The sequence below is a fragment of the Eptesicus fuscus genome, chromosome 11 (assembly GCF_027574615.1).
Source record: "Eptesicus fuscus isolate TK198812 chromosome 11, DD_ASM_mEF_20220401, whole genome shotgun sequence".
Lineage (NCBI taxonomy): Eukaryota > Metazoa > Chordata > Mammalia > Chiroptera > Vespertilionidae > Eptesicus > Eptesicus fuscus.
In genome coordinates this window covers 19,459,171-19,484,028 of record NC_072483.1, presented here as the reverse complement: position 1 = coordinate 19,484,028, position 24,858 = coordinate 19,459,171, and the positions used below count along the sequence as shown (strand labels likewise).

General features: G+C 37.7%; 1 protein-coding gene across 1 annotated transcript in view; it reads right to left on the bottom strand.

Moving 5' to 3' along the window:
* THSD7B (thrombospondin type 1 domain containing 7B) overlaps window positions 1-24,858 on the bottom strand; it is a 759,963-nt gene that overhangs the window by 250,464 nt on the left and 484,641 nt on the right. The window contains exon 13 of the mRNA XM_028148195.2: window positions 17,350-17,613. Within this exon, the coding sequence (XP_028003996.2) occupies window positions 17,350-17,613 (264 nt within the window). The remainder of the gene's footprint in view (window positions 1-17,349; window positions 17,614-24,858) is intronic.

Sequence of the window (24,858 nt, the reverse complement as noted above, 5' to 3'; positions counted from 1 at the left end):
CAAAGAGTTATTTTGCATTTCATTATAAAATATCTACTTGTTTATATTTAAAAAAAAAGAGAAAAAGACAATCAATTCCTTAATTAAAAAGCCTTTGTTTAGAAGTTCTGTTTACTTTCTAATTTAAGATAAGACATGATGTTATTTATTTCAATTAGGTTAAAAGAAAAGCTGTACATGAATTTAATCATGGATCCTTAATGTCTCCCCTGAGAAGGTTTACAACACACACTGCCTTTTTCAGGAAGGTACTTCAATCTAATAATAGATACAAGGTTATAAGGCCATAGAAATGCCTTGTCATTGTCTACCTCCAATCACTAACAGAAAAACCCTGACACTATATCTGGACATTATTCTGGATAAGAAAGATAGGTATGTGAAACTGTTTGACTGTTTGAGGTCCTGAATTTTTTGTCTCATTGTAATTAAGAAAAACTAAAGTATGGTCTGACTCAGAGAGGGAAGATAATCCCAAATTTGGAAGTACTTAAAATAGCACTATATTAGACTGAATATTTTCAATGAGTAGTATTTATTTACCTTTCTATATTGTTATATAGGAATGAGGCTGACTACATAGATGTTTGTTAAAAGAATATATGAATACAAACAAATGAACCAATATTCCCAATGTATTCCTTCATTAGGCGAGTTCTTAGTCTGAGTGCCTTAAACACTGTCAATAGCAGAAGCCTCTCTTCAAATGAGATCTTATTAGTAAGCCTTTGTCTCTAGGGACCATTCAATAGGTCAAAATTAGAAAATAGAATATAAGAAATAAACAAGATAAAGCTAATATATGATCTGAGACAAGGGGATACCACATACCCTGCAAAAACAAATAATAATGGTTTCACATATCATTGTTCAAGGAAATAACTAAAAACAGTTTTTGCTTCCTTCATTACATTTTAGCCAATAACATTTGTCTAATAGTTTTTGGAATTATGATATCCATCATTCACATAAATACCCTCTGTGTAGGCACACATAAAAAGAAATAAAATAATACTATGTGAATGCTTCTAACACTTGAGAGAAGTTTTCCATTCTTTTTCATTTTCATATCTTTGAAGTTTAGCTAAAAAACATTAACAAAATTAACATATTGTGGCAGGCTGAACAATAGCACCCAAAGATATCCAGGTTCTAATCTCTACAACCTGTGAATGTTACCACATATTTCAAAAGAGGCTCTGCAGTTGGAATTAATTTAAGAATATTGAGATGGGAAGATCTTCCTGAAGTATCAGCACAGGCTGGGTAACTCTAAGTGTCTTTATAAGCAGAAGGCAGAGGAAGATTTGATAGAACTGATACAAACAGAGAAAGACATGAAACACTGAAGCAAGATGCTATACCACAGGAAGAGGCCATGAGCCAAGGCGTGTTGCTCTAGAACCTGGAAACGCCCCCCCCCCCCAAAAAAAAAAAAAGATTCCCCCCTAACGACTTTAAAGGTAGCATGGCCCTGACTATACCTTGATTTTGATCCAGTGAAACTGACTTTGATTTCTGACCTCGAGAACAGTGATAGAAAAAAAAAGTGTTTTAATCCAATAAGTATGTGGTTTTGTTAGAGCAGTCATATGCATTTGTATATTACAATTCTTTATTCAGAAGCATGGATTTATACTCTGTATTATATTATAAAGTATTGAGTATAAATGATGAACCGACACTTTTCTAGGTGGTTGTAAGGATAGAATGATGAGGTAGGCACAGCCCCTCCATGGGGAGCACACACCCCTCTGTGGCTGGATAGGCTAGCAATAAAGTCGGCAGGTAAAATATGAGAAGCAATAGGACTGTACCTGTATCTTGATAAGGGATGTAAACCAGATATGTTCAGGGAAAGGAAGGCCCGTTCTTGCATGAATCTTTGTGCATCAGCCTTCTAGTTGTATATAAAATGACTTTACCTAGCCAAAGTCACAAACATTTACAGCTTTTTTCTTTTAAGAGTTTTATAGTTTTAGCTATTACATTTAGGTTTATCAGCCATTTCGTGTTAATTTTTGTATATTGTGTAATCAAGCGGTCAAGGTTCATTTGTGTGTGGATATTCAGTTGTTCCAATCCAATTTATTGAAGAAACTATTATTAACTATTATTATCCCTAATGGGCTCTAAGGGATGGGCAAGGGCTGGCTGGCAAGACTGCCTGTAATTTCCCAGAGGAGGTAATATTTCTAATGTAAGTCCAGAAAGGTTACTAGGCACCAACTACAGAATTAGGTTTCAAGGAGAAAAAAATTAAAGTTATAGCACAAGTAGAGTGTACAGGTACAGAAGGCAAAGCCCCATGAGAGTGAGTGGTATATACTGAGGTGCAAAATTCAAAGATAGCTGGAGTTCAGCATGGAAAGGAAGAAGGATGAGGCCTTGAGGGGTGGAAAAGGGTAAAGTCATGAAGGGTTACAAGTCCATGCTAGGGGTCTGGACAATAAGTTGACACTGAGAGTTTAAACCTTATGTGGGCAATAATCAGATTTGCCATTTGGGCAGTTTCCTCTCACTGAAATAGGAGGAGAGGATGGCAGGAGGAAGGACTGAGTGAGGATCGTGATGGACAAGCACTGCCTTGAATATCAGGAAAAGGCAAGAGAAGTATGAACTAAAAAGACACGCTGAGATGGAAGACATGGCTAGAGAGAAAAATCTCTAAAGCAGTAATATCATGGCAATTGTTACAGCAACATGCACAGTAAAACAAAAAAAAGAAAAAGAAGCAAAATCTCAACATGAAAAACAAACATTTTTCACCTTGTCAAAATTAAATTTCCTTGCCCTAGAGTAGGCACTATTAATTCCTCCTCAAACAGTGTTGTGAAAACATTTGCAATGTCTCAAGAAACAGAAAGGTGTAGATGATTTAGAAAACAGGTCATTTGGCAAAAAAAATTGAAATGGCTGTTTTTTCTTTTATACAAAAGAGGGTGGAATATAATTATTCAGTCCCTTCTGTGTGATGGACTTATGAGGACAGCACACAATAGGTTAACAGAAACCACTCAGTAATTTAAAACTTAACACATGCACAGAAAACATAAAGTTTCTAAATGTATTAAGATTAAATTCACATACTTTTGAGTGACTGCAAATAAATGAAATTATAGTTTGTCACAGAGATTATTTATGTTATTTAGCTTTGTCTTCTATCTATATCTCCTTATCTATAATAATAAAAGCATGATATGCTAATTAAAGCAGATATCCTTCCAGACATACTTCCAGACAACCTTTCAGACGAAGTCGGGACTGTGAGGGAAGCCCAGTTCCCGGGTGTCTGCCGGCCAGAGGGAAGCTGGTGCCAGCAGCTGGGGGAAGGAAGGCCTATTCTTGCAGGAATTTCATGCATCAGACCTCTAGAATATGATAACAAACTAATAAAATTGCTACAATAGAATTAAGCTGCAAATGCTGTTATTTTTTGGAATATTAATGGAGATAATTAATTGCCTATCAAAAGAAGTAATATTTTATCTGGAATCAGATATAAAACAGATTGCATTTTTTTATAATTTGATGAATTAAAATTTATTCACACCGTTATCACTGGGTCACTTGGAAAATTGTTTTTCTGCATTTTCCATTCTTTCAAAATCATTACTTGTCCACTTGTAGCAATGCAATTTCATTTCTTCAAATCCCAAACTGTATGTCAACTGCAAAATAGAATCCCATATTCTGCAGAGTTTACTTCATGATACAGAGCTATTCTACTCAAAGAGCTATTTAAACACACATATCCCATCTGATGATTGCACTTAAATTAGATCCAGACTCCTTTGCTTTGTCCTATCAGATTCTGCCAACTTCTTCAACCTCACATCACAAGACTCTCGCCTCACATCCTACATTCAAACCACAGGACTTCCTTTGTTATTTTGACCAGAATGGCTTTCCGATCTACATCCTCTTGACATGCTTGCCTACTAACTAAAATTACCTTGAATATACTTTTCGCATGATTGCCTGCCTTCTCCTCATACTCTTCACATCTCAAATTTATGTCATTTCAGTGAGGTTTAGGGAAGGTAGAGGTAGATGGGAGGACGGAAAGAGATTAACCAAAGAATTTATATGCATACTAGAGGCCTGGTGCATGGATTCGTGTGAGGTCCCTCAGCCTGGCCTGCGGGGATCGGCCCGAAACCGGCTCTCTGACATCCTCCCAAGTGGTCCTGAATTGCAAGAGGGTGGTTCTTGGGTGATGCACCCCAGAATTGGGCTCCCTCCTCTCTGGTTCTGGGTGTGTCACCCAAGAACCACTGCTGCCAAGTGACCACAGCTCAGCAGCTCCTGTGCTGAGCATCTGCCCCCTGGTGATCAGTTAGCAATGGCTAACGTCATAGCTACTGACTGGCCTGTTGGCGAGTTGGCCGGTCACTTAGGCTTTTATATATATAAATATACATAACCCATGTACACAGACAATAGTGTGGTAAAGTCCTGGGGGTATGGGGTGGGGTGCAGGGGGTCAATGGGAAAAGAAGGGGGACATATGTAATATTTTCAACAATAAAGATAAATTTAGAAATAAAAAATAAAAAATAAACGTTTCTATTCATAGCAGCTTAAGAGCTAGACAAGACTAGAAATTCCTTCTTATTATTAAATTTCTATTCCCTACTAGAAAATAAATGGCACAATTCCCTGATTTATCCATAACTGTATATCCAATCATATAAGGTGTTGGGTCACAGCCCCTCTGCTAGGGGCTGGACCTCTGTGGACACTGGGAATTGGATGAAGACACGAGTAGCCGCAAGCAGATGGGAGAGACTTTACTGAAGATAGAGAAGCCATTGCTAACAAGGAGCCACCAGACAAAGCAGTTCAAAGTAGCTCCCCACAGCAGCCGCACATGGGCTGGTCAGCAACACATCTTGATACCAACTCAGACAAAAGAGGCTTCTTGCCAAATAGTGACATCAGTATTTGGGTTATAGAAAGGTACGCCTGCTCAGTGCCTTCAGGGAAACTGCTGTGTCATTGCCTTTGCTCATGGGTATGGCAAATAGGCCTTTATCATCTGGCATACTTATGGCTGGGTTCCTACAGAAGGGGGCCAGGTTTCATACATAGCAGGTATTCAGTATTTAGGTTTTTATCAAATGAATGAATAAATAAACCAATAGGTAGGGGCATCAGAATCATGGTGGAGTAAAACATTCCTCTCCTCTCTTCCCTTTTTATAACAATGAATTAGACTTCTGTTGCCAAACAGAAGGCCTCCAGCACTACACTAAGAAACCTGCAGGTTTCTAGTTCATCTGTGCATCTGAAAAATAAGTAAAGGGAGCTGGTGGAGGCTGCAAATCCAAGGCAGTCAGTGAATTGCCCCACCCCCACTGGCTGCAATCAGGAAAGAAAGAACCAGGAGAGCACAGGACTGGGCAGATACCCAAGGGCAAGAGAATTTTAGAAAGCCCAACCTGTCTAAAGGGAGGTTCCAGAACACATTGGAGTTGGATAGGAAGGAGTTTGGATACAGAGAAGAGGGAAGAAGTTGCCCAGGTGGATCCTCCTCCCTAAGATGACAAGGCAAGAGGTTAGGCTTTTTGTGGTGGCAGTGGCTACCCTTCTGGCAGAGGAGGTAGAGAGCAGTGACCTTTCCTGAGGAGGAGGTAATAACCACAATGAAATATCTAGAATATATTCACCGAACATAAAAAAGGGAAGACAACATACCACCATGAGAAACCACCAATTTACAAAAGCAGGTAGAAACAGAAGAAAAAAGAAACAATGAAGATAAAAATCAACTAGAAGACAAACAATAAGATGGCAGTAACAAGTCCTTACATATCGATCACTCTAAATGTAAATAGATTGAATTCACTAATCAAAAGGCAAAGAGTAGCTGACTGGATAAAAACAAGCAAACGAAAAACACAGAACAATGGGATACACACAGCAATACCTAACTATATACTGCCTATAGGAAACTTATTTCATCTCCAAAGACACCCACAGGCTCCAAGTGAAGGGATGAAAGAAGATATTCCTGGTAAGTAGAAACCAAAAGAATGTAGATATAGCCATAGCCATACTTATTAGGTTAAAAAAAAAAAAGACTTCAAGTGAAAAATGTAACAAAAAACAAAGATAAAAGACAAAGAAGGTCATGCTTTAATGATAAAGGGGTAAGTACATCAAGAAAATATAACAAACATAAACATATATGTAGCCAACATCAGAGCACCTAAATATATGAAGCAAATACTAACAGATTGGAGGGAGAAATAATGACACAATCATAGTAAGGGACTTCAATATCCCACTCTCAGCAATGGATAGATTATTCAAACTGAAAATCAACAAAGAAATGTTAGAATTGAAACAAAATAGACTTGACATAGATAGAACATTCTACCCAATAGTAACAGAATACAGTTTTCTCAACTGCACATAAAGCATTCTCTAGGCTAGATCATGATAGGACATAAAACAAATCTTAGCAAATTTAAGAAGATTGAAATCATATCAACTATTTTCTGACTAAAATGGTGTGAAACCAGAAATCAAGAAAAAAGCTAGAAAATCTATAAATATGTGAAAACCAAACAACACACTTCTGAACAAGTGAGAAATCAAAAGAAAAAGTTATCTTAAAACAAATAAAAATGGAAAGACAATATATCAAACTCTATGGAATGCTAGAAAAGGAATTCTGAGGAAAGTTTATGGTGATAACTGAATATATTAATATATTTGAAAGATTTAAAATAATTGAATTTTACTAGTATACCTCAAACAACTGGAAGAAGAAAAAAAATAAGCTAAAAGTTAGGAGAAGGATGGAAATAATCTAAAGGAAATAAATATTGGCATAGAAATGAAATGAAAACTGAAAAAAAAACAAAACCACAAAAGGATAAAAGAAACTAAGAGCTGGTATTTAAAAAACACACACACACACAAAATTGACAAACATTTACCTAGAACTGTGGTCGGCAAACTGCAGCTCGCGAGCCACATGCGGCTCTTTGGCCCCTTGAGTGTGGCTCTTCCACAAAATACCATGGCCTGGGCGAATCTATTTTGAAGTGGCATTAGAAGAAGTTTAAGTTTAAAAAATTTGGCTCTCAAAAGAAATTTCAATTGTTGTACTGTTGATACTTGGCTCTGCTGACTAATGAGTTTGCCGACCACTGACCTACACTAACTAAGGGAAAAAATGGGGAGAAGACTCAAATAAAATGAGAAATGAAAGAGAAGACATTGCAACTGATACTACTGGAATACATAGGATCATAACAACTATATGCCAACAAATTAGTGTAAAAGAAATGAATAAATTTATAGAAACATACATCATACCAAGACTGAATCTGGAAGAATTAGGAAATCTGAATTGAATCAGTAATGAAAAAAACATTCCAACATGGAAAACACTAGGAACAGATGGCTTCACTGGTGTTTTAAATTCTACTAAACAATTTAAGAATTAGTGTTAATCCTTCTCAAACTTTCCAAAATAATTGTAGATAAGGAAAAACTTTAAAATTCATTCTACAAGGCGAACATTATCCTAATACCAAAGGCAGATATACAAATAACAACATAGATCAACATCACTTATAAATATAGGGCAAAAAGTATCAATAAAATATCACTTATAAATATAGATGCAAAATGTATCAGTAAAATATTTGCAAACTGAATTGGACACTTTAAAAGGATTATACACCATGACCAAGTGGGATTAATCCCTGGGATATAAGGATGGTTCAGCATATACAAATCAAACACAATAAATTCCATTAATAAAATTAAATATAAAAATTAAAAGATCATCATAAAAGATTTAGAAAAAGTACTTGACAAAAAGACAACATCCTTTCATATTAAAAAACAAACATTTTTCAACAGATTGGGTATACAAGGAACATAACTCAACACAATAAAGGCCATCTATGACAAATCCACAGCTAACATTATACTCAACTGTAAATAACTAAAAGCTTTTCCCCTATGACAGTGGTTGGCAAACTCGTTAGTCAACAGAGCGGCAAACCGCGGCTTGCGAGCCACATGTGGCTCACCAGCTGTGGTTTGCCGACCACTGCCCTAAGATAATTAATAAGACAAAGTTGCTCATTCGCACCACTCTTATTTAGTATAATATTGGAAGTCTTAGCTAGAGCAATTAGGCAAGACAAATAATAGATATCTTAACAGGAAAGGAAGAAGTAAAATGACCACTATTTTCAGATGATATGATTTTGTATACAAAAAATGCCAAAGATTGAAAGAAAATACTGTTGTAACTAATAAAAAAATAGATAAAGTTGCACAACATCAAATCTACCTACAGAAATCAGTTGCATTTTATACACTAATAATGGACCATCTAAAAAATAAATAAAAAATTATCCCATTCACAATAGCATCAGAAACAATGAAACATCAAGAAATAAATTTAACCAAAAAGTGAAAAAGTTGTACAAAGAAAACTACAAGAGTTGTTGAAAGAAATTTAAGAGGACGTAAATAAATGTAAAGCAATCCCTGTTCATGAGTTAATTAATATAGCTGAAATGTCCCTACAACTAAAATCCACTTATCTATATATATAAAAGCCTAAGCAACTGTTCCACCATTACTTATGACATGCACTGACCACCAGGGGACAAACGCTCAACACACAGGCATGAAAACATGGAACAGACTGATGAATCTCAGAGGGAAGGGGGAAAGGGGGAGAGTGGGAAGAGATTAACCAAAGATCTTATATGCATACTAGAGGCCCAGTGCATGGATTCATGCACCAGTGGGGTCCCTCGGCCTGGCCTGCGGGAACTGAGCTGAAACTGGCAGGTTGACATCCCCTGAGGGGTTCCAGATTGCAAGAGGGCACCGGCCAGGCCGAGAGACCCCACTGGTGCATGAATCTGTGCACCTGGAAAGCTAAAGCAATCCTGAGAAAGAACAAAGCAGAAGGTCTCACACTTCCTGGTTTCAAACTATACAACAAAGCTATAGTAATTAAAACAGTATAGAGGAGAAAAAAGATGGCGACCAGCAGGAAGGTAGGGAGGGAGTGTGAGAGAGTGAGGAACCCATAGAGGAGAGCGTAGACATGTGTGGTGTGTGTGTGTATGGGCTAGGGACAGTTAAATTCTGCAGGTCTTCCAAGGGGCTGCCAAACCAGGCAGTCTTAAACGGCAGAGCCCCGCGCACAAAGAGGACACTGCTCGGTGGCTGGTGCGGGCACGGAGACCACGCCATCTTGAGAAACAGAGCTGCATGAGACTAGGATCCTGGCTTCAGACACAAACCAGGACCCTGCAGCCACTGGGGACAGAGAACTGCTATCACAGCTTCAGACCAACAGACAACAAGAATCCAGACTTCCCGGCAGCAGATTTCCGTGAGTCGAAGAGCCTATCCCCCTCCCCGCAGGCTCACGGATAGCGCCATAGTAATGATAGACCCGCCCCTCCTCCAAGCTGCAGAGTGCACACGCACAGACGCGCTCCCCTTCAGGGAATTTAGCGCGCAGGACACAGCTCCCCTTTAGGGAATCTGAGAGCGTGCACTGAGGGCTCCCCTTCGGGGAATTTGGCGCGTGGGACGCAGCTCCCCTTCGGGGAATCTGAGAGATCAGTACACAGAGGCAGCTCCCCTTCAGGAATTTGAGAGTGTGTGAAGCCCTAGCTGGTTTGGCTCAGTAGAGAGAGCACACACAGGATGCAGCTCCCCTTCAGGGAATTTGGCATGCTGGACACAGCTGCCTGGGATTCCTGACTCACAGTGCATTCACACTAAGAGCCAGTGACTCCAATTGTTGGTGCATGCACACACAGGGACCCTGATTCTCAATGAGAAGCCGCACAAGGCAACAGAGACTCTGACACTCGATTCTTGGTGCAGACACAGGGAAACTCTGACTCCTGGCACATGCTAAGGAACTCATTTTCGGCACATATCAACAGTGTAGTGCAGACAGGGCCCCTGATTCTAAGTGTGCACACGAGACCACACAGAACACCGGGGACACTGACCTTGGGCAAGCCTGGTTCCCACCAACCAACGGCAGCCACACGTCCTAGTGTCAGAGCACTTCAGTGAAACTCGGGTGGTGCGAAGTTCCCACAGCACACAGCCCAGGTCCACACAAATTAAAGCTTGAGCTTTCTGGTGATAGTCAGAATGGGGAGATGAAACAATTCACAGAGGAAAGAAAATGAGGAGTCGCCAAGAAAGGAAATTAGTGAAACTGAAGCATGCAACATGACCGAAAAAGAGTTCAGAGTAATGGTCATGGAATTTATACATTGGATGGATGAGAAAAATCAACAACTTATGCAAGAATCAGGAAGAAATGAAAAGTGATATAGCTACAATAAAAAACAACATGGAAAGTTTCAACAGTAGACTAGAAGAAGCAGAGGACTGAATTAGTGAGTTAGAAGATCAGGTACAGAAACAAGCTCAATCTGAACAGCAATTGGAGAAAAAAATTAAAAAGCAGGAGGAAAGCCTAAGGGAGCTTCAGGACAACATGAAACGAAGTAACATAGGTATAATAGGGCTGCCAGAAGGACAAGAAGAGCAGGAAGGATTAGAAAATCTATTTGAAGAAATAATGACAGAAAACTTCCTGGATATGGGGAAGACAAAAGTTACACAAGTACAGAGAGTCCCAAGCAGGATCAACCCCAAAAGACTCACACCAAGACACATCATAATTTCAATGGCAAATATAAATGACAAAGAGAGAATCTTAAAGGCGGCAAGAGAGAGACAGAGAGTTACCTACAAAGGAACACCCATCAGATTGTCAAATGATTACTCAACAGAAACACATCAAGCTAGAAGGGAATGGAAGGAGGTATACAAAGTGTTGCAAAGCAAAGGACTGAATCCAAGAATACTCTATCCAGCAAAGCTATCAATCAAAATTGAAGGAGAAATCAGGTGTTTTGAAGACAAAAAAAGGCTAAGGGAGTTTATCACCACCAAACCAGCAATGCAAGAAATGCTAAAGGGAATACTGTAAAAAGAAGAAATAAACAGGTAAGAAGGGACACAGACACAAAAATAGATATGACTACAAACAAATACCTTTCAGTAATAACTTTAAATGTAAACGGACTAAATGCTCCAATCAAAATACATCAAGTGGCTGAATGGATAAAAAAACATGACCCATATATATGCTGTCTACAAGAGACCCACCTCAGAACAAGAGACTCACACAGATTGAAAGTGAAGGGATGGAAAAATATCTTTCAGGCAAATGGAAATTTAAAAAAAGCTGGAGTAGCAATACTTATATCTGATAAAATAGACCTCAAAGTAATGCCATAACAAGAGATAAGGAAGGCCACTTCATAATACTAAAGAAAGCAATCCAACAAGAAGAAATATTCTGGTAAACATATATGCACCCAATATAGGAGCACCCAAATACATAAAAAAAACTTCTGGAGGATATCAAGGGAGAGATTAATAGCAATACAATCATAGTAGGAGACTTTAATACCCCACTATCACCATTGGACAAATCCTCTAAACAAAAAATCAGCAAAGAAACAGCAATCCTAAATGACTCACTAGACCAGATGGAATGAATTGACATCTTCAGAACATTTGTCCCCAAAGCCACAGAATATACATTCTTCTCAAGTGCACATGGGTCATTTTCAAAGATAGACCATATGCTAGGACATAGGCAAAGTCTCTTCAAATTCAAGAAGATAGAAATCATATCAAGCATCTTCTCAGATCACAGTGGCATAAAACTGGAAATCAACTACAATAAATATAATCCAAAGAAATCAAGCACATGGAGACTAAACAGCATTCTATTAAACAATGACTGGGTCACCAGAGAGATCAAGGAAGAAATAAAAAACATCAAGGCAACAAATGACAATTAAAACACAATAATCCAAAATTTATGGGACACAGCGAAAGCAGTCTTGAGAAGGAAGTTCATAGCTCTACAAACCTACTGCAAAAAAACAAGAAACAATGGTAATAAATTACCTAACCCTACAACTCAAAGAGTTAGAAAGAGAGCAACAAGAAAAGCCCTGTGTAAGCAGAAGGAAGGAAATAATAAAGATCAGAGCAGAGATAAATGACATAGAGACCAAACAAACAATACAAAAGATCAACAAAACCAAGAGATGGAAAGGATAAACAAGATTGATGAACCTCTAGCCAGGCTCACCAAGAAGCAAAGAGAAAGGACCCAAATAAACAAAATCAGAAATGAAAGAGGTGAAATAACAACAGACCCCGACAAAATACAAAGGATTGTTACAAAATACTACGAATAACTCTATTCCAACAAACTGGACAACCTTGAGGAAATGGACATATTCCTAGAAAAATATAACCTTCCAAAACTCAATCAGGAAGAATCTAAACAACTCAATAGGCCAGTAACTATGGAAGAAATTGAAGCAGTCATCAAAAAGCTTCCGGCAAACAAAAGCCCAGGGCCTGATGGCTTCACAGGAGAGTTTTACCAAACATTCAAGGAAGAACTAAAACCTATCTTCCTCAGACTATTCCAAAAAATTCAAGAGGAAGGAACACTTCCAAACTCCTTCTATGAAGCCAGCATCACCCTAATACTAAAACCAGATAAAGACAATACAATGAAAGAAAATTACAGGCCAATATCCCTCATGAACATAGATGCCAAAATCCTCAACAAAATTCTAGCAAATCGGCTTCAGCAGTACATCAGAAAGATCATACACCATGACCAAGTAGGATTTATCCCAGGAATGCAAGGATGCTACAATATCCGCAAATCAATAAACGTGATACATCACATAAACAAACTGAGAGATAGAAATCACATAGTCATATCAATTGATGCAGAAAAAGCATTTGACAAAATCCAACACCCTTTCTTGATAAAAACTCTCAACAAGGCGGGAATAGAAGGATCATACCTCAACATAATAAAAGCTATATATGATAAACCCACAGCAAACATCATACTCAATGGACAAAAACTAAAACCATTTCCCCTAAGAACAGGAACAAGACAGGGATGCCCACTCAAACCACTCCTGTTTGACATAGTACTGGAAGTATTAGCCATTGCAATTAGACAAGAAGAAGAAATAAAAGGCATCCAAATTGGAAAAGAACAAGTAAAGCTGTCTTTATTTGCAGATGACATGATATTGTACATAAAAAATCCGAAAGACTCCGTCAAAAAACTAATAGACTTAATAAATGAATTCGGCAATGTATCAGGATACAAAATTAATGCCAAGAAATCTATGGCTTTTCACCAATAGTGAACTTACAGAAAGAGAGACTAAAAAAGCAATCCCATTTACCATCGCACCAAAAAAAATTAAGATACCTAGGAATAAACTTAACTAAGGAGGTAAAAGATCTATACGCGGAAAACTACAGAACACTGAAAAAAGAGATAGAGGAAGACGTAAACAGATGGAAGAACATACCATGTTCATGGATTGGTAGAATCAACATCATTAAAATGTCCATACTACCCAAAGCAATCTATAGATTCAATGTACTCCCCATTAAAATACCAACGGCATATTTCACAGACCTAGAACAAACTCTCCAAAAATTCATCTGGAATAAAAAAGACCCCGAATAGCTGCAGCAATCCTGAGAAAGAAGAATAAAGTAGGTGGGATCTCAATACCAGATTTCAAGCTGTATTACAAAACCACTGTTCTCAAAACAGCCTGGTACTGGCATAAGAACAGACATATAGATCAATGGAATAGAATAGAGAATCCAGATATTGACCCAAACCACTTTGCTCAATTAATATTTGACAAAGGAGGCATGAACATACAATGGAGTCAAGACAGTCTCTTCAATAAATGGTGTTGGGAAAATTGGACAGATACATGCAAAAAATGAAACTAGATCACCAACTTACACCATACACAAAAATAAACTCAAAATGGATACAGGACTTAAATATAAGATGGGAAACCATAAAAATACTAGAGGAATCTACAGGCAGCAAAATCTCAGACATATGCCAAAAGAACTTCTTCACTTATACTGCCCCTAGGGCAATGGAAGCTAAAGAGCAAATAAACAAAAAGGACTACATCAAAATAAAAAGCTTTTTTACAGCAAAAGAAACTATCAACAAAACAACAAGAAAGCCCACTGTATGGGAGAACATATTTGCAAATGGTATCACTGATGAAGGTTTAATCTCCAACATCTACAGGCAGCTTATGCAACTTAATAAAAGGAAGATAAATGATCCAATAAAAAAATGGGCAACGGACCTAAAAGAATCTTTTCAAAAGAAGACAGAAGGAAGGCCAAGAGACACATGAAAACATGCTCAACGTCACTAATTATCCGTCACTAATTATCCGAGGGATGAAAATCAAAACAACAATGCGGTACCATCTCACACCTCTCAGAATGGCTATCATCAACAAATCAACAAAAGACAAGTGTTGGCGAGGATGCGGAGAAAAAGAAACCCTCGTGCACTGCTGGTGGGAATGTAGACTGGTGCAGCCACTGTGGAGAACAGTATGGAGTTTCCTCAAAAAACTAAAAATGGAACTCCCATTTGACCCAGTAATCCCACTCTTAGGAATATATCCCCCAAAAACAGAAACACCAATAAGAAAGGATATATGCACCCCTATGTTCATAGCAGCACAATTTACAATAGCTAAGATCTGGAAACAGCCTAGGTGCCCGTCAGCAGATGACTGGATCAGAAAACTGTGGTACATCTACACAGTGGAATATAAAAAGAAGGAATTCTTACCATTTGCAGCAACCTGGATGGAATTGGAGAACATTATGCTAAGTGAAAAAAGCCAGTCAATGAAAGAAAAATACCACATGATCTCACTCATTTATGGATAATAAAGAACATTATAAACTGTTGAACAAAAAGATAGATACAGAGACAGTAAAGCATCAAACAGAATATCAAATTGCAGCAGGAAGGTTAGGGAGAGGTGGGGAAGATAAGAGATCAACCAAAGGACTTGTATGCATGCATATAAGCATAACCAATGGACGCAAAACTCTGGGGGGTGAGGGCATGTATGAGTGTAGGGGGGAGCAATGGTAAGATATGTACACATATAACATTTATAAAAAAATTAGGAGAAAAAAAAAGTATAGTATTAGCATAAAAATAGACACATAGACCAATAGAACAGATTAAAGAACTGAGAATTGAATCCCCATATGTTCAGTTAACTAGTATTGGACAAGGGAGCCAGGAATACCTGATGGGGAAATGGCAGTCTTTTCAATCAATGTGTTGGGAAATCTGGATATACACATGCAGAAAAATGAAACTGGACTGCTGTCTTACACAACTCACAAAATTAACTCAAAATGTATCAGAGACTTAAACCCAACTCTTAATTCCATAAAACTCCTAGGAGAAAATGGAGGGAATAAGCTCCTTAACATTGGTCTTGGCAATGATTTTTTTTTGGATATGACACTAAAAAACACAAAACAAAAGAAAAAAAAATGTCACTACATCAAATCTCCAAGCTTTTGCATAGCAAAATAAATAACAAAATGAAAGGCAGCCTACAGAATGGGAGAAAATTTTTTCAAACCTAACCTTGTATAAGGGGTTAATATCCAAATATATAAATAATGCATACAACTCACAACAACAAAAGCCCCAAAGAAATTAAACAATAGGCAGAGGAACTAAATAGACTTTTTCCAAAGAAAATATCTGAATGACCAACAGGTATATGAAAAGATGCCAAACATCATTAATTATCAGGGAAATGCAAATAAAAACTATGAGATATAACCTCACACTTGTCAGATGAGTAACATTAAGAAGAGATAAGTGTTAGCAAAGATGTGGAGAAAAAGAAACCCTTGTACACTGTTGGTAGGACATAAATTGGTTCAGTTGCTATGGAAAACAATATGAAAATTCCTCAAAAATTAAAAATATAATCCTATATAAGGCTAATATGCAAATTGTCCCCCGACCGGAAGTTCCACCAGGGGGCGTGGTCTGCTGGCCAGCCAACTGCCTGAGGCCCCTCCCCCCAGCCGGCCCCACCCCTGGCTGACCCACCCCCTGATCATGGGCGGGGCTGGCCGGCCAACTGGCCCTGATGGCCCCAATCGGGACTGGGAAAGATGACCCATTCGGCCCGGATCACTGGCCAGGCCAAGGGACCCCACTCGTGCACAAATTTGTGCACCAGGCCTTTTAAGCAATATAACCAACAATATTATGGTATAACCAAACTTGGTAAAAGACTAGAACTTCTTTTGTAAAATGGGTCTACTATTGCCTTGTGATGTGTTTAATGTTTCTGAAAGTCAAATCACTGAAAGCAATTCTATAAACTAACCTGGGAAACAGAAAAATGGCAGCACCAATTTTTTAAAAAAATCATTAAACTTTAAATTGCATTCATATATTGATACAGGTATATCCTAAAGACAAGCTAATACATTTACAAAAAAGGCAATAAATCATTTACCTGACTTGTATGAAAGAATTAAATTCAATTTGCCATTTCTGGTATTATTCAAAAAGCTTATTTAAAACATAAGACCTTGATAACAGAGACTAAGAATCAATCATTTCCCCTCTACCCCACCCCCGCCTACTATTCAAACACAAATTCTTTCTTTTCATACCCTCTATAAAATTCCTAACTTGTTTAGTCTCTTAAAAACAGTAGTAACCCTCCCACACAAATAGAGCAGGAAATTCATAACTCCATCATAATGATGCCTCAGCCTCTTCTATCAACTCTTACCCCAACTGTATTTAATCTTCATTCTTTTCTCCATTCACCCATATTTTTCAACTTCTCAAGTTCAAATAATAAAAAAGCAAAAAAAAAAAAACAAAAACAAAAAAAAAAAACATCTTCTACCTGATTACCATCTCAGAAAACTCTTCCAGATTGCCTAATTTATTTTTGTTCTTCAGTTCTACTCTACTAATCAATTAAATTAATTTTAAATGGTATTTTGTAAAATCCCTTAGAAGTTTGGGACCATAGCACCAATAAACACCACAAAATATATTTATTTGTATTGGGATTTTGCTTTCTTGGTTAACTGGAGCAACGATGCTCACCACCAGCACACAAGTGGCCAAAGGTGAAGTATAGACTGAGACCAGTAATGGATCCAAAACACATTCAAGATAATCATGGATAATCATGAGATATGTGCATTCATATGTCCATATTTTACTAGATGCACTGTGTTATTGACAAAGGAGAACTGAAGCCATTATTAAAGAACAAAGCTACTAATTCTAGACCTTAGACAAACCTCCTGGGCTGTATGTCAATGTTCTCATTTCTTACTCCCCATCCATGTCCTTACCAGAGCTACTGCAGTGGGAGGGGTCAACAGGCCTTCCGTTTTTATCAGAGCAGGCTATTGCTTGAAAGCGCACGCCCTGTCCACATTGTTTGCTGTCTCCTTGTACCCGCAGTCCTCGCTGAGGCTCCCTTCTGCTCTCAGGAAGAATGCAGTCTGACCAATTTCCAGATGGTTGGGATATAAATACATCGCAAGGACACAGTTCTGTTTCCACTAGAGGGTACATGTCAGCATCCTGGCACTTCTCCTTCTTCCTGCTTTTTCCTGTGCCAATAAGAAACATTGATGTATTAATTTCATATCTGCTGTTTTGTTAAAATTCACTCACAGTATTATATCTAAAAGCTCTTAACAATATTGTCTTAAATAATATAAAGTCTTTCTTATTTTCATTCTTTTGTGCATGAAATTAAATCCTAGGACAATGGAAGCAAGTCCCAGAGTAATTGTGAAATTCAAGTTAACTTGACAAAAAAAAAAATTGTTTGATGTTGGGGAGTGGCACAAGATAAAACGAGAAAACATTTGCTACAGTGGCTCAACAGCTAGAAAATTCTTGTCAATGTATTTATTATTTTCCCTACAATATGTTGATAAAAACAGATTGATTACCTTGTCACCATTTTCCTTGAAAGTTTTGGTTGCCAAGGAAACTAACAAAAGGTATAAATATTGACTCCTTTTCCTTTTTTTCAAGTGACTTTTTAAAAACAGATTATTTATTCAAGGAGCAAAATAATATCCTCCCATACCATGGAGTGAGTCTGGGTGTCACTTAGATGTGATAGACAAAGTGGAATTTATTTTGTTTCCCATTACCAGGCAGTTTACAAACATCAGCAGAATCAATAGATTGAAATACATGCTAAAATCATATTGAATAATTTAATCTGAAAAAAAAAAGCTATGGCTTCTACTTTGAGAGAACTTTCTTGCTTAAGTATTCTGAATATGACTTTACCTTACCAAATGACTTTAATGAACATTTTAGTTGTAGTCTCAACTTTGAATAATGACAATGTGGAGTCATTTTTCACAGCACTGAGTACCAGATACCCATGTTTAATGGATTCCAAGTCAGCCTGTAACTTGATTTAACTTTTCCACCAATACACTTCCTCTAGATTCCTAAAAATTTCCCTAGATCTAGTAATTCCACTTTTTGTTTCCTCATTAGTGGGTCATTAGCTAGCCAGGGCTGTTTATTAAAAGTGGGCATCTTTATTGATCTATTCCCAGTCCTTATGATTATTCTTTAATATATTTTTATTGTTGATAGTGTTACAGATATCTCCCGTTTTGTCCCCCTTCACCCACTCCTCCCAGCCCCTACCCACTCACCCCCAGGTTTTCACCATCCTATTCCCCGTGTCTATGGGCTATGCATATAAGTATGTAAGTTCTTTGGTTTATCTCTTCTTGTCCCCCCTCAAAATACTCGATACAAGCTAATACAGAGACAACTTTCTCCTTATCAAACAGTTTACATTATACACAACAATTCTATATTTGTCACCTAATGAGTGGCTTTCTGGCCTTTTGTGATTTTTTAATTATTTTTAAACTAGAGGCCTAGTGCATGAAATATGTGCCAGGGTAGGGTCCCGAGGCCTGGCTGGCGATCAGGGCCTATCTGTAGAGCAACTGCCAAGGCAATCAGGGGCTGCCCTGAGGCCTGCAGGCAGCTCTTGCATTGAGTATCTGCCCCCTGGTTGTCAGTGTGCATCACAGTGACTGGTCATTCTACCAGTCTTTCTGCTATTTGGTCGATTTGCATATTAGGCTTTTATTATATAGGATTATTAATTGACTTGGAGAGAGAGAGAGAGAAAAAGAGAGAGAGAGAAGAGAGAGAGAGAGAGAGAGAGAGAGAGAGAGAGAGACAAGCAACATTGATTTGTTGTTCCATCTATTCATGAGCTGCTTCCCATAAGTGCCCTTACCAGGGATTGAACCTATAATCGTGGCATATTGGGACAATGCTCCAACCAACTGAGAAATCCTGCCAGGGCCTTCTCTGATGCTTATGGCCACAATAAACAAGGGTTTTTACAGGACCTGAAATGATCTTGCAAAAGCTTCAGACACACCACTGTGCCTCTGTGAGGATGTATTCATTCACTTTTCCCATTAGAGGTACTTACTAAGAACGCGTTTGAAAAACACAGTTCCTATCATGGCTTGAAATTGTACTGGTTGAGAGATGTACAAATAGGTGGTGAATAGCTCCTTCCATCAGCATTTAATTTAACTTACCCAAGTCAATTATCTCCATCTCTTCTAACTCCACTGTCTTCTCAACACACTTAACCCTGAATTCATAATCTACCTATTGGTTGAAACCACTTACTCTTGCCAAACTAATAAAACAAAGCCCTGGAATATCTTTTTGTCCCTTATATTTCAGACTTGGTTGTTTAATGACAGTGCAGAGTGAAACTTTATCATCATTCTTAAAAGATCCTTTCCAAGTTCTATCACACCTTACCTTTTTGTCCCTCACCCTTATGCCACCTCTCCACTATTTCTCTGGTAACACCTTACTTGTTTTGTTTTTTATTTTTTCTTCCTCTATATCTCCCTTAACTGATGGGCTTCCTGGGGGCATTGTCCTAGATTCTCTTCTTTTCTGATCCTAAATTTTTAACAACATATGGTATAATGTTTAAATAACCATCTAGAACTCATAAATCCCTCATTATTATCTTCAGCCCATATTTCTTGCTCAAGTGTCTGAGCCACAGAGTAGAAATCTACACCTAAAATACCAATCAGATTTAACCTGGCAAAACCCACACTCATCCTCTTAGTACCTCTTTCTCCTTCTCATTTCCCAATTATATCAACATGACCAAGTCAAAAATTTGTCATGCTTAACTCATTCTGTTGTATACCTATATCTATTTAATGGCAACGACCTATCATTCCAAATACCTATATATCTCTTGAATTATCTCATTGTTTCCATTATGCCCAATTCCACCCATACTTAGCTCACCTCCAAATCACCAGCTTAAATCACAACAGCTTCTTCCAAAATTGTATTGCCACTTTGCCTCATCCCCTTCAATCTATTGCCCACATTGCAGTCAGGACCAGCTTACAAAGATTGAAATCTGATCACATCATCCATCTACCTTAAACTCTCCAGTGACTTATCACAGTTCATGGAATGAAATCTGGCCTCCTCACCATGGTTACCAAGGACCATAGGATCTAAGCCCATAAATGTCTGCCTCCTGCCTGCATTGGACTACTCTGCCTCTGGCATGTTTGGACCAAAAAAAATACCCCCCCCCAAAAAACGGCTATAATAAGTCATAAGTTCCAAACTGGGCAGGTCATGGTGGGTAGTCATGCTCCAGGCCTATAACTTCTTTAGTGAAAGGTTTTTAAGCAAACCCTGCCCATTGTTCTTATGAATCTAGTTCAGACATCTTTGAAACCACAGAACAAAAACCCCTTGAAGGTGTAAGCACCCTTAAGAAAGCACGTAATCTTGTAATCCACCCTTGCCTTGCTTTTCTCCCCCCTCATATAATCTTCCTTAGGTTCTCTCCTTAATTTCAAATGCATACAAGAAACTGCAAAACTATTCTTCTCTGGAGCTTTTCAGATCTTGCTCCCTGGCATATGTTATCAGTTTTGGCTCAAAACAAACAAACAAACAAACAAAAACAAACACTTATAAAAATTCTCTACAAATCTGGACACTTCTTATGTCAACACATGTGACAAGCTAGTAAGATTGAGCACCTTTCAGTTCCTAGAAATTATCCATTTGGCTTCTGGCCTTTGCATGACCTACTCCAGACATTCTCAACAGTTCCGTTCTCCCGCCAAAGCCTAGTTACTGCCTACATGTTCAGGTCAAACTAACAGACTGCTTCCTCCAGAAAGCCACGTGGAATATACTCTTCATCTCAGGTCTAGAAGAGGTGTTCTTCTCATATAGTTAGTTGTAGGCAAATGATGGCTCTCTAAGGAAGTTCCTATCCTAATCCCTGAACCAGTAAACATGCTCCATTAAATGGCAAAATAAACTTTGTAGATGTGAATAAGACTACAGATTTTTGAGATGAGATTAGTGTGGATTATATGGTTGGGCCTAACCTAATCACATGGTCTTAAAATCAGAGGACCTTTCCTGATTGACTAGAAAGTCAGAGAAAAATATGACTATGGAAGAGTGGACGCAGAGAAGCAATATTACTAGATTTCAAGTTGGAGGAAGGGAGAGCCATGAGCCAAGGAATGTGAGCAGCCTACAGAAGCTGGAAAAGGAAAGCAAACAGATTTTCTCTTAGTGCCTCTTGAAAGGAATTCAATCCTGCCAAGATCTTGTTTACAACCCTATGAATCCATGTCTGACTTCAGACCTACAGAGCTGTAAGATAATAAATTTGTATTGCTTTAAGCCAACACGTTTGTGGTCATTTGTAACAGCAGCAAATAAGAAACCAATACAACACCCTTTGTAACAGCGATTGGAGCATACTGCACTGTGTTGTACCACTAAGCAGGTACTATATTGGTCAAAATCTCTCCCATTAGACTGTAAGCTCTAACTTAGGATCATGTCTAATTCCCTTGTAGTATTCTCAACGCCTCACACACATAAGTGGTAAACAAAAAATGTTTATGGAATAATTGAAACAAGAACATTTTGAGAAGGGAGAATGAAGGAAAGAAGTGAGTAAGTGAGATGAAAAGAGAGAGAGGAGGAAGAAAGAACATGTTAATCACCAAGGCAACCTAAAGTTCCTGGCAGAACTAATATTCTGTCAATATACACTCTCTCTATATTTATGATTTACTTAACTACATGGAACCACTGTTTGACCAACTTGAGCAAGTTAGTTAAGCAGAAATGGTCTCACAATAAGGAACAACATTTCTTTATTTTGATTACCTTCTTGTCAATATTAATATTAACCTTTGGATTCAAATTAGCTACTACTAATTAAAAAAAAAATCAATCCCTACTACAACTCTAAAGACATTTTTCTCCTTAAGTCAGAGGAAAATTTGTGACTAATCCCACAAAAAATAAACAAACAAACAAATATAACTATGTTTGTATTGGTTATCTAGTTACTATATATATTAAAACCTGGACATATCTTCTATATGATGGATTATTTCCAGCATTATGAAAACAACTACTCTGATTACCAGTCAATCTAAAACCTGTGATGATTTAGTTTAGATACAATGCACAAACACCCAGATATGTAAGTCTTCTTTTAAAATGTAAAAAAAGAAAAATAAGCATCCTCTATGGTCCCCTATTTAATGGAGAGGCTAGTATTTGTGTGTGCGTGCCTCTCCATGTGAGGCTGTGTTAAAGAAGCACATTGTTTTATGGTCTAAGTTCATGCCTTTTTTTTGTCATTAATGCTCTTGATTGCTTATTAAATTTACTACCAAATTACATGGAGGAAAGCAAAATACAAGAAGTATATCACAATCAAAATAAGTCTTCAGAAGTTGAAAATTTCAATTCACTACTTTTTTTCCCCAACAAAAATACGAAATGATTTATTTGACTGATTTTGCAAAGCTCCTATTTAAGTAAGTTGAGAAGTTATTTTGGTGTAACTTAGATGTTAAGACACACAAAAGATCATTCAGCTAGCTAAAAGCATGGCAGTTAATAACTTAGAAAAGAAATTCTAAATACTTTTTAGTACAAGTAATTTTTAAGATAGAGTTTGCAGAAAAATGTTCAATATTTCCATAAAAATAGATTTTAAATAAATTAAATTCATTAAAGTTTTGAAAATGCACCAGAAAAACCCTATGCTGTTCGTAAAATGAAAAAAATATCCTAGGATTTTCAATATTTTATTTTCTTAGTTTTCAAGTATAAACTATCATTAGCAAACTTCAAGACAAGAAAAAACTGGTCACTAATGAAAACATTTTCCCCCTTTATAGGAGATTCTTGTTCACCTCAAAGATATAGGTGAACCAGAATAACGTCTTCTACATCATGATGTATGAACATGCAAACCAAGTTTCACTGCCCTGTGAATTTGAAACTATTTCTGTCACACACATGTACCCTATTATATTGTTTTATCTTAGAAACGTAAGCAATACTGCTTAAAATCACATATGCAAACATTTTTATAGAAGAGAAAGCATAAAGTACAGCATATTTTATTTGATGTTTCTATATGTGATCATAAGTTTCACCTACACTTCTGAATGAGCTCCTGACTTGTATGCAGAAATACTCTTAAAGGCTCTCACCTGTTAAGTAAATCTATTAGAGTGAGTTACATTTAAAACAATCTTATAAGCAATGCATTCCAATAAAGGGGTCTTGTACACAAGAGAATCTGCACTTGAACTACCGACAAGAACAAATGGTCATTGTGCCGAGGTCAACACCGATTTTATTATGCCAATGATTATTTTGGCATTTTTCCTTTGGCTGCCCATTGCCTGAATTAAATTTTCTACATATAGAAATACACATATAATTAAGAGAAGTTTTGGCATGTCTACCTAGACAAGTAGTAAAATGCACTACTGCTCCAGGTATTTGTACATTGCAAGCAAAAAATGCTGCAGGACCTTGATTAAACTAGTAATTGCTTTAATTTCCATTAAATTTCATGGATGCAAACAGAATCAGTAATTAATAACATACCACAAAAGCAGAATCTATGTATGTAACTTGATTTTTACCTCATACTACTAAAATTTTTAAATGCTAAATTGCTCATGAGGTAATGGCAAAAGACTATGATATAGGTTAGATATACCTTTGATGTTCTTTATAAATTACCTATTGTTTCCAACCTTGCTGGAATCCTGGCACCAGAAACTTAGCCATTAACTACTCCCGGAAAATTGGTAAATATATTGCCATTTATGACTACAAGGTGGGGCAAAAGTAGGCTTACAGTTGTTCATATAGAAAATTATACCATAATCTACACTAATAAAAGAGAAAGATGCAAATTAACTGTACCTTTGCAGTGCCCAACAGCCAATCAGGCATGAGTATGCAAATTAATCCAACAAAGATGGCAGGTTAATTTGCATACACAGGTGCCTAGCGGCTGGGGGTGGGATGCAGGTGTTCCACACCACCCCAGTCGCACTGGGCCTCTGGGCAGTGTGGGAAGGCAGAAAGGTGGCTCCGGGCCAGAGCGAAGGCGGAAAGGCAGTTCCAGGCCAGAGCGAAGGTGGAAAGGCGGCTCCGGCCCGAGTGAAGGCAGTGTTGGCAGCCAGAGGAAGGAAGGCCCACTCTTGCACAAATTTTTGTGCATGGGCCTCTAGTTAATAAATAATAAAACAAGAATAAACTCCGTTTCATGTACTCACAACTATAACCCTGCTTTTGTCCCACCCCATACAAAGTTTATAAAGCTGTATAGAGTGTGTCATAGCTATAGAATTGCCCCATTGTTCATTCGTTTCACAAATATTTAGTACATAGGATGTGCTAAGTAGAGGCACAGAGGATAATAATGGCACGGAGGGGTGGGAGAT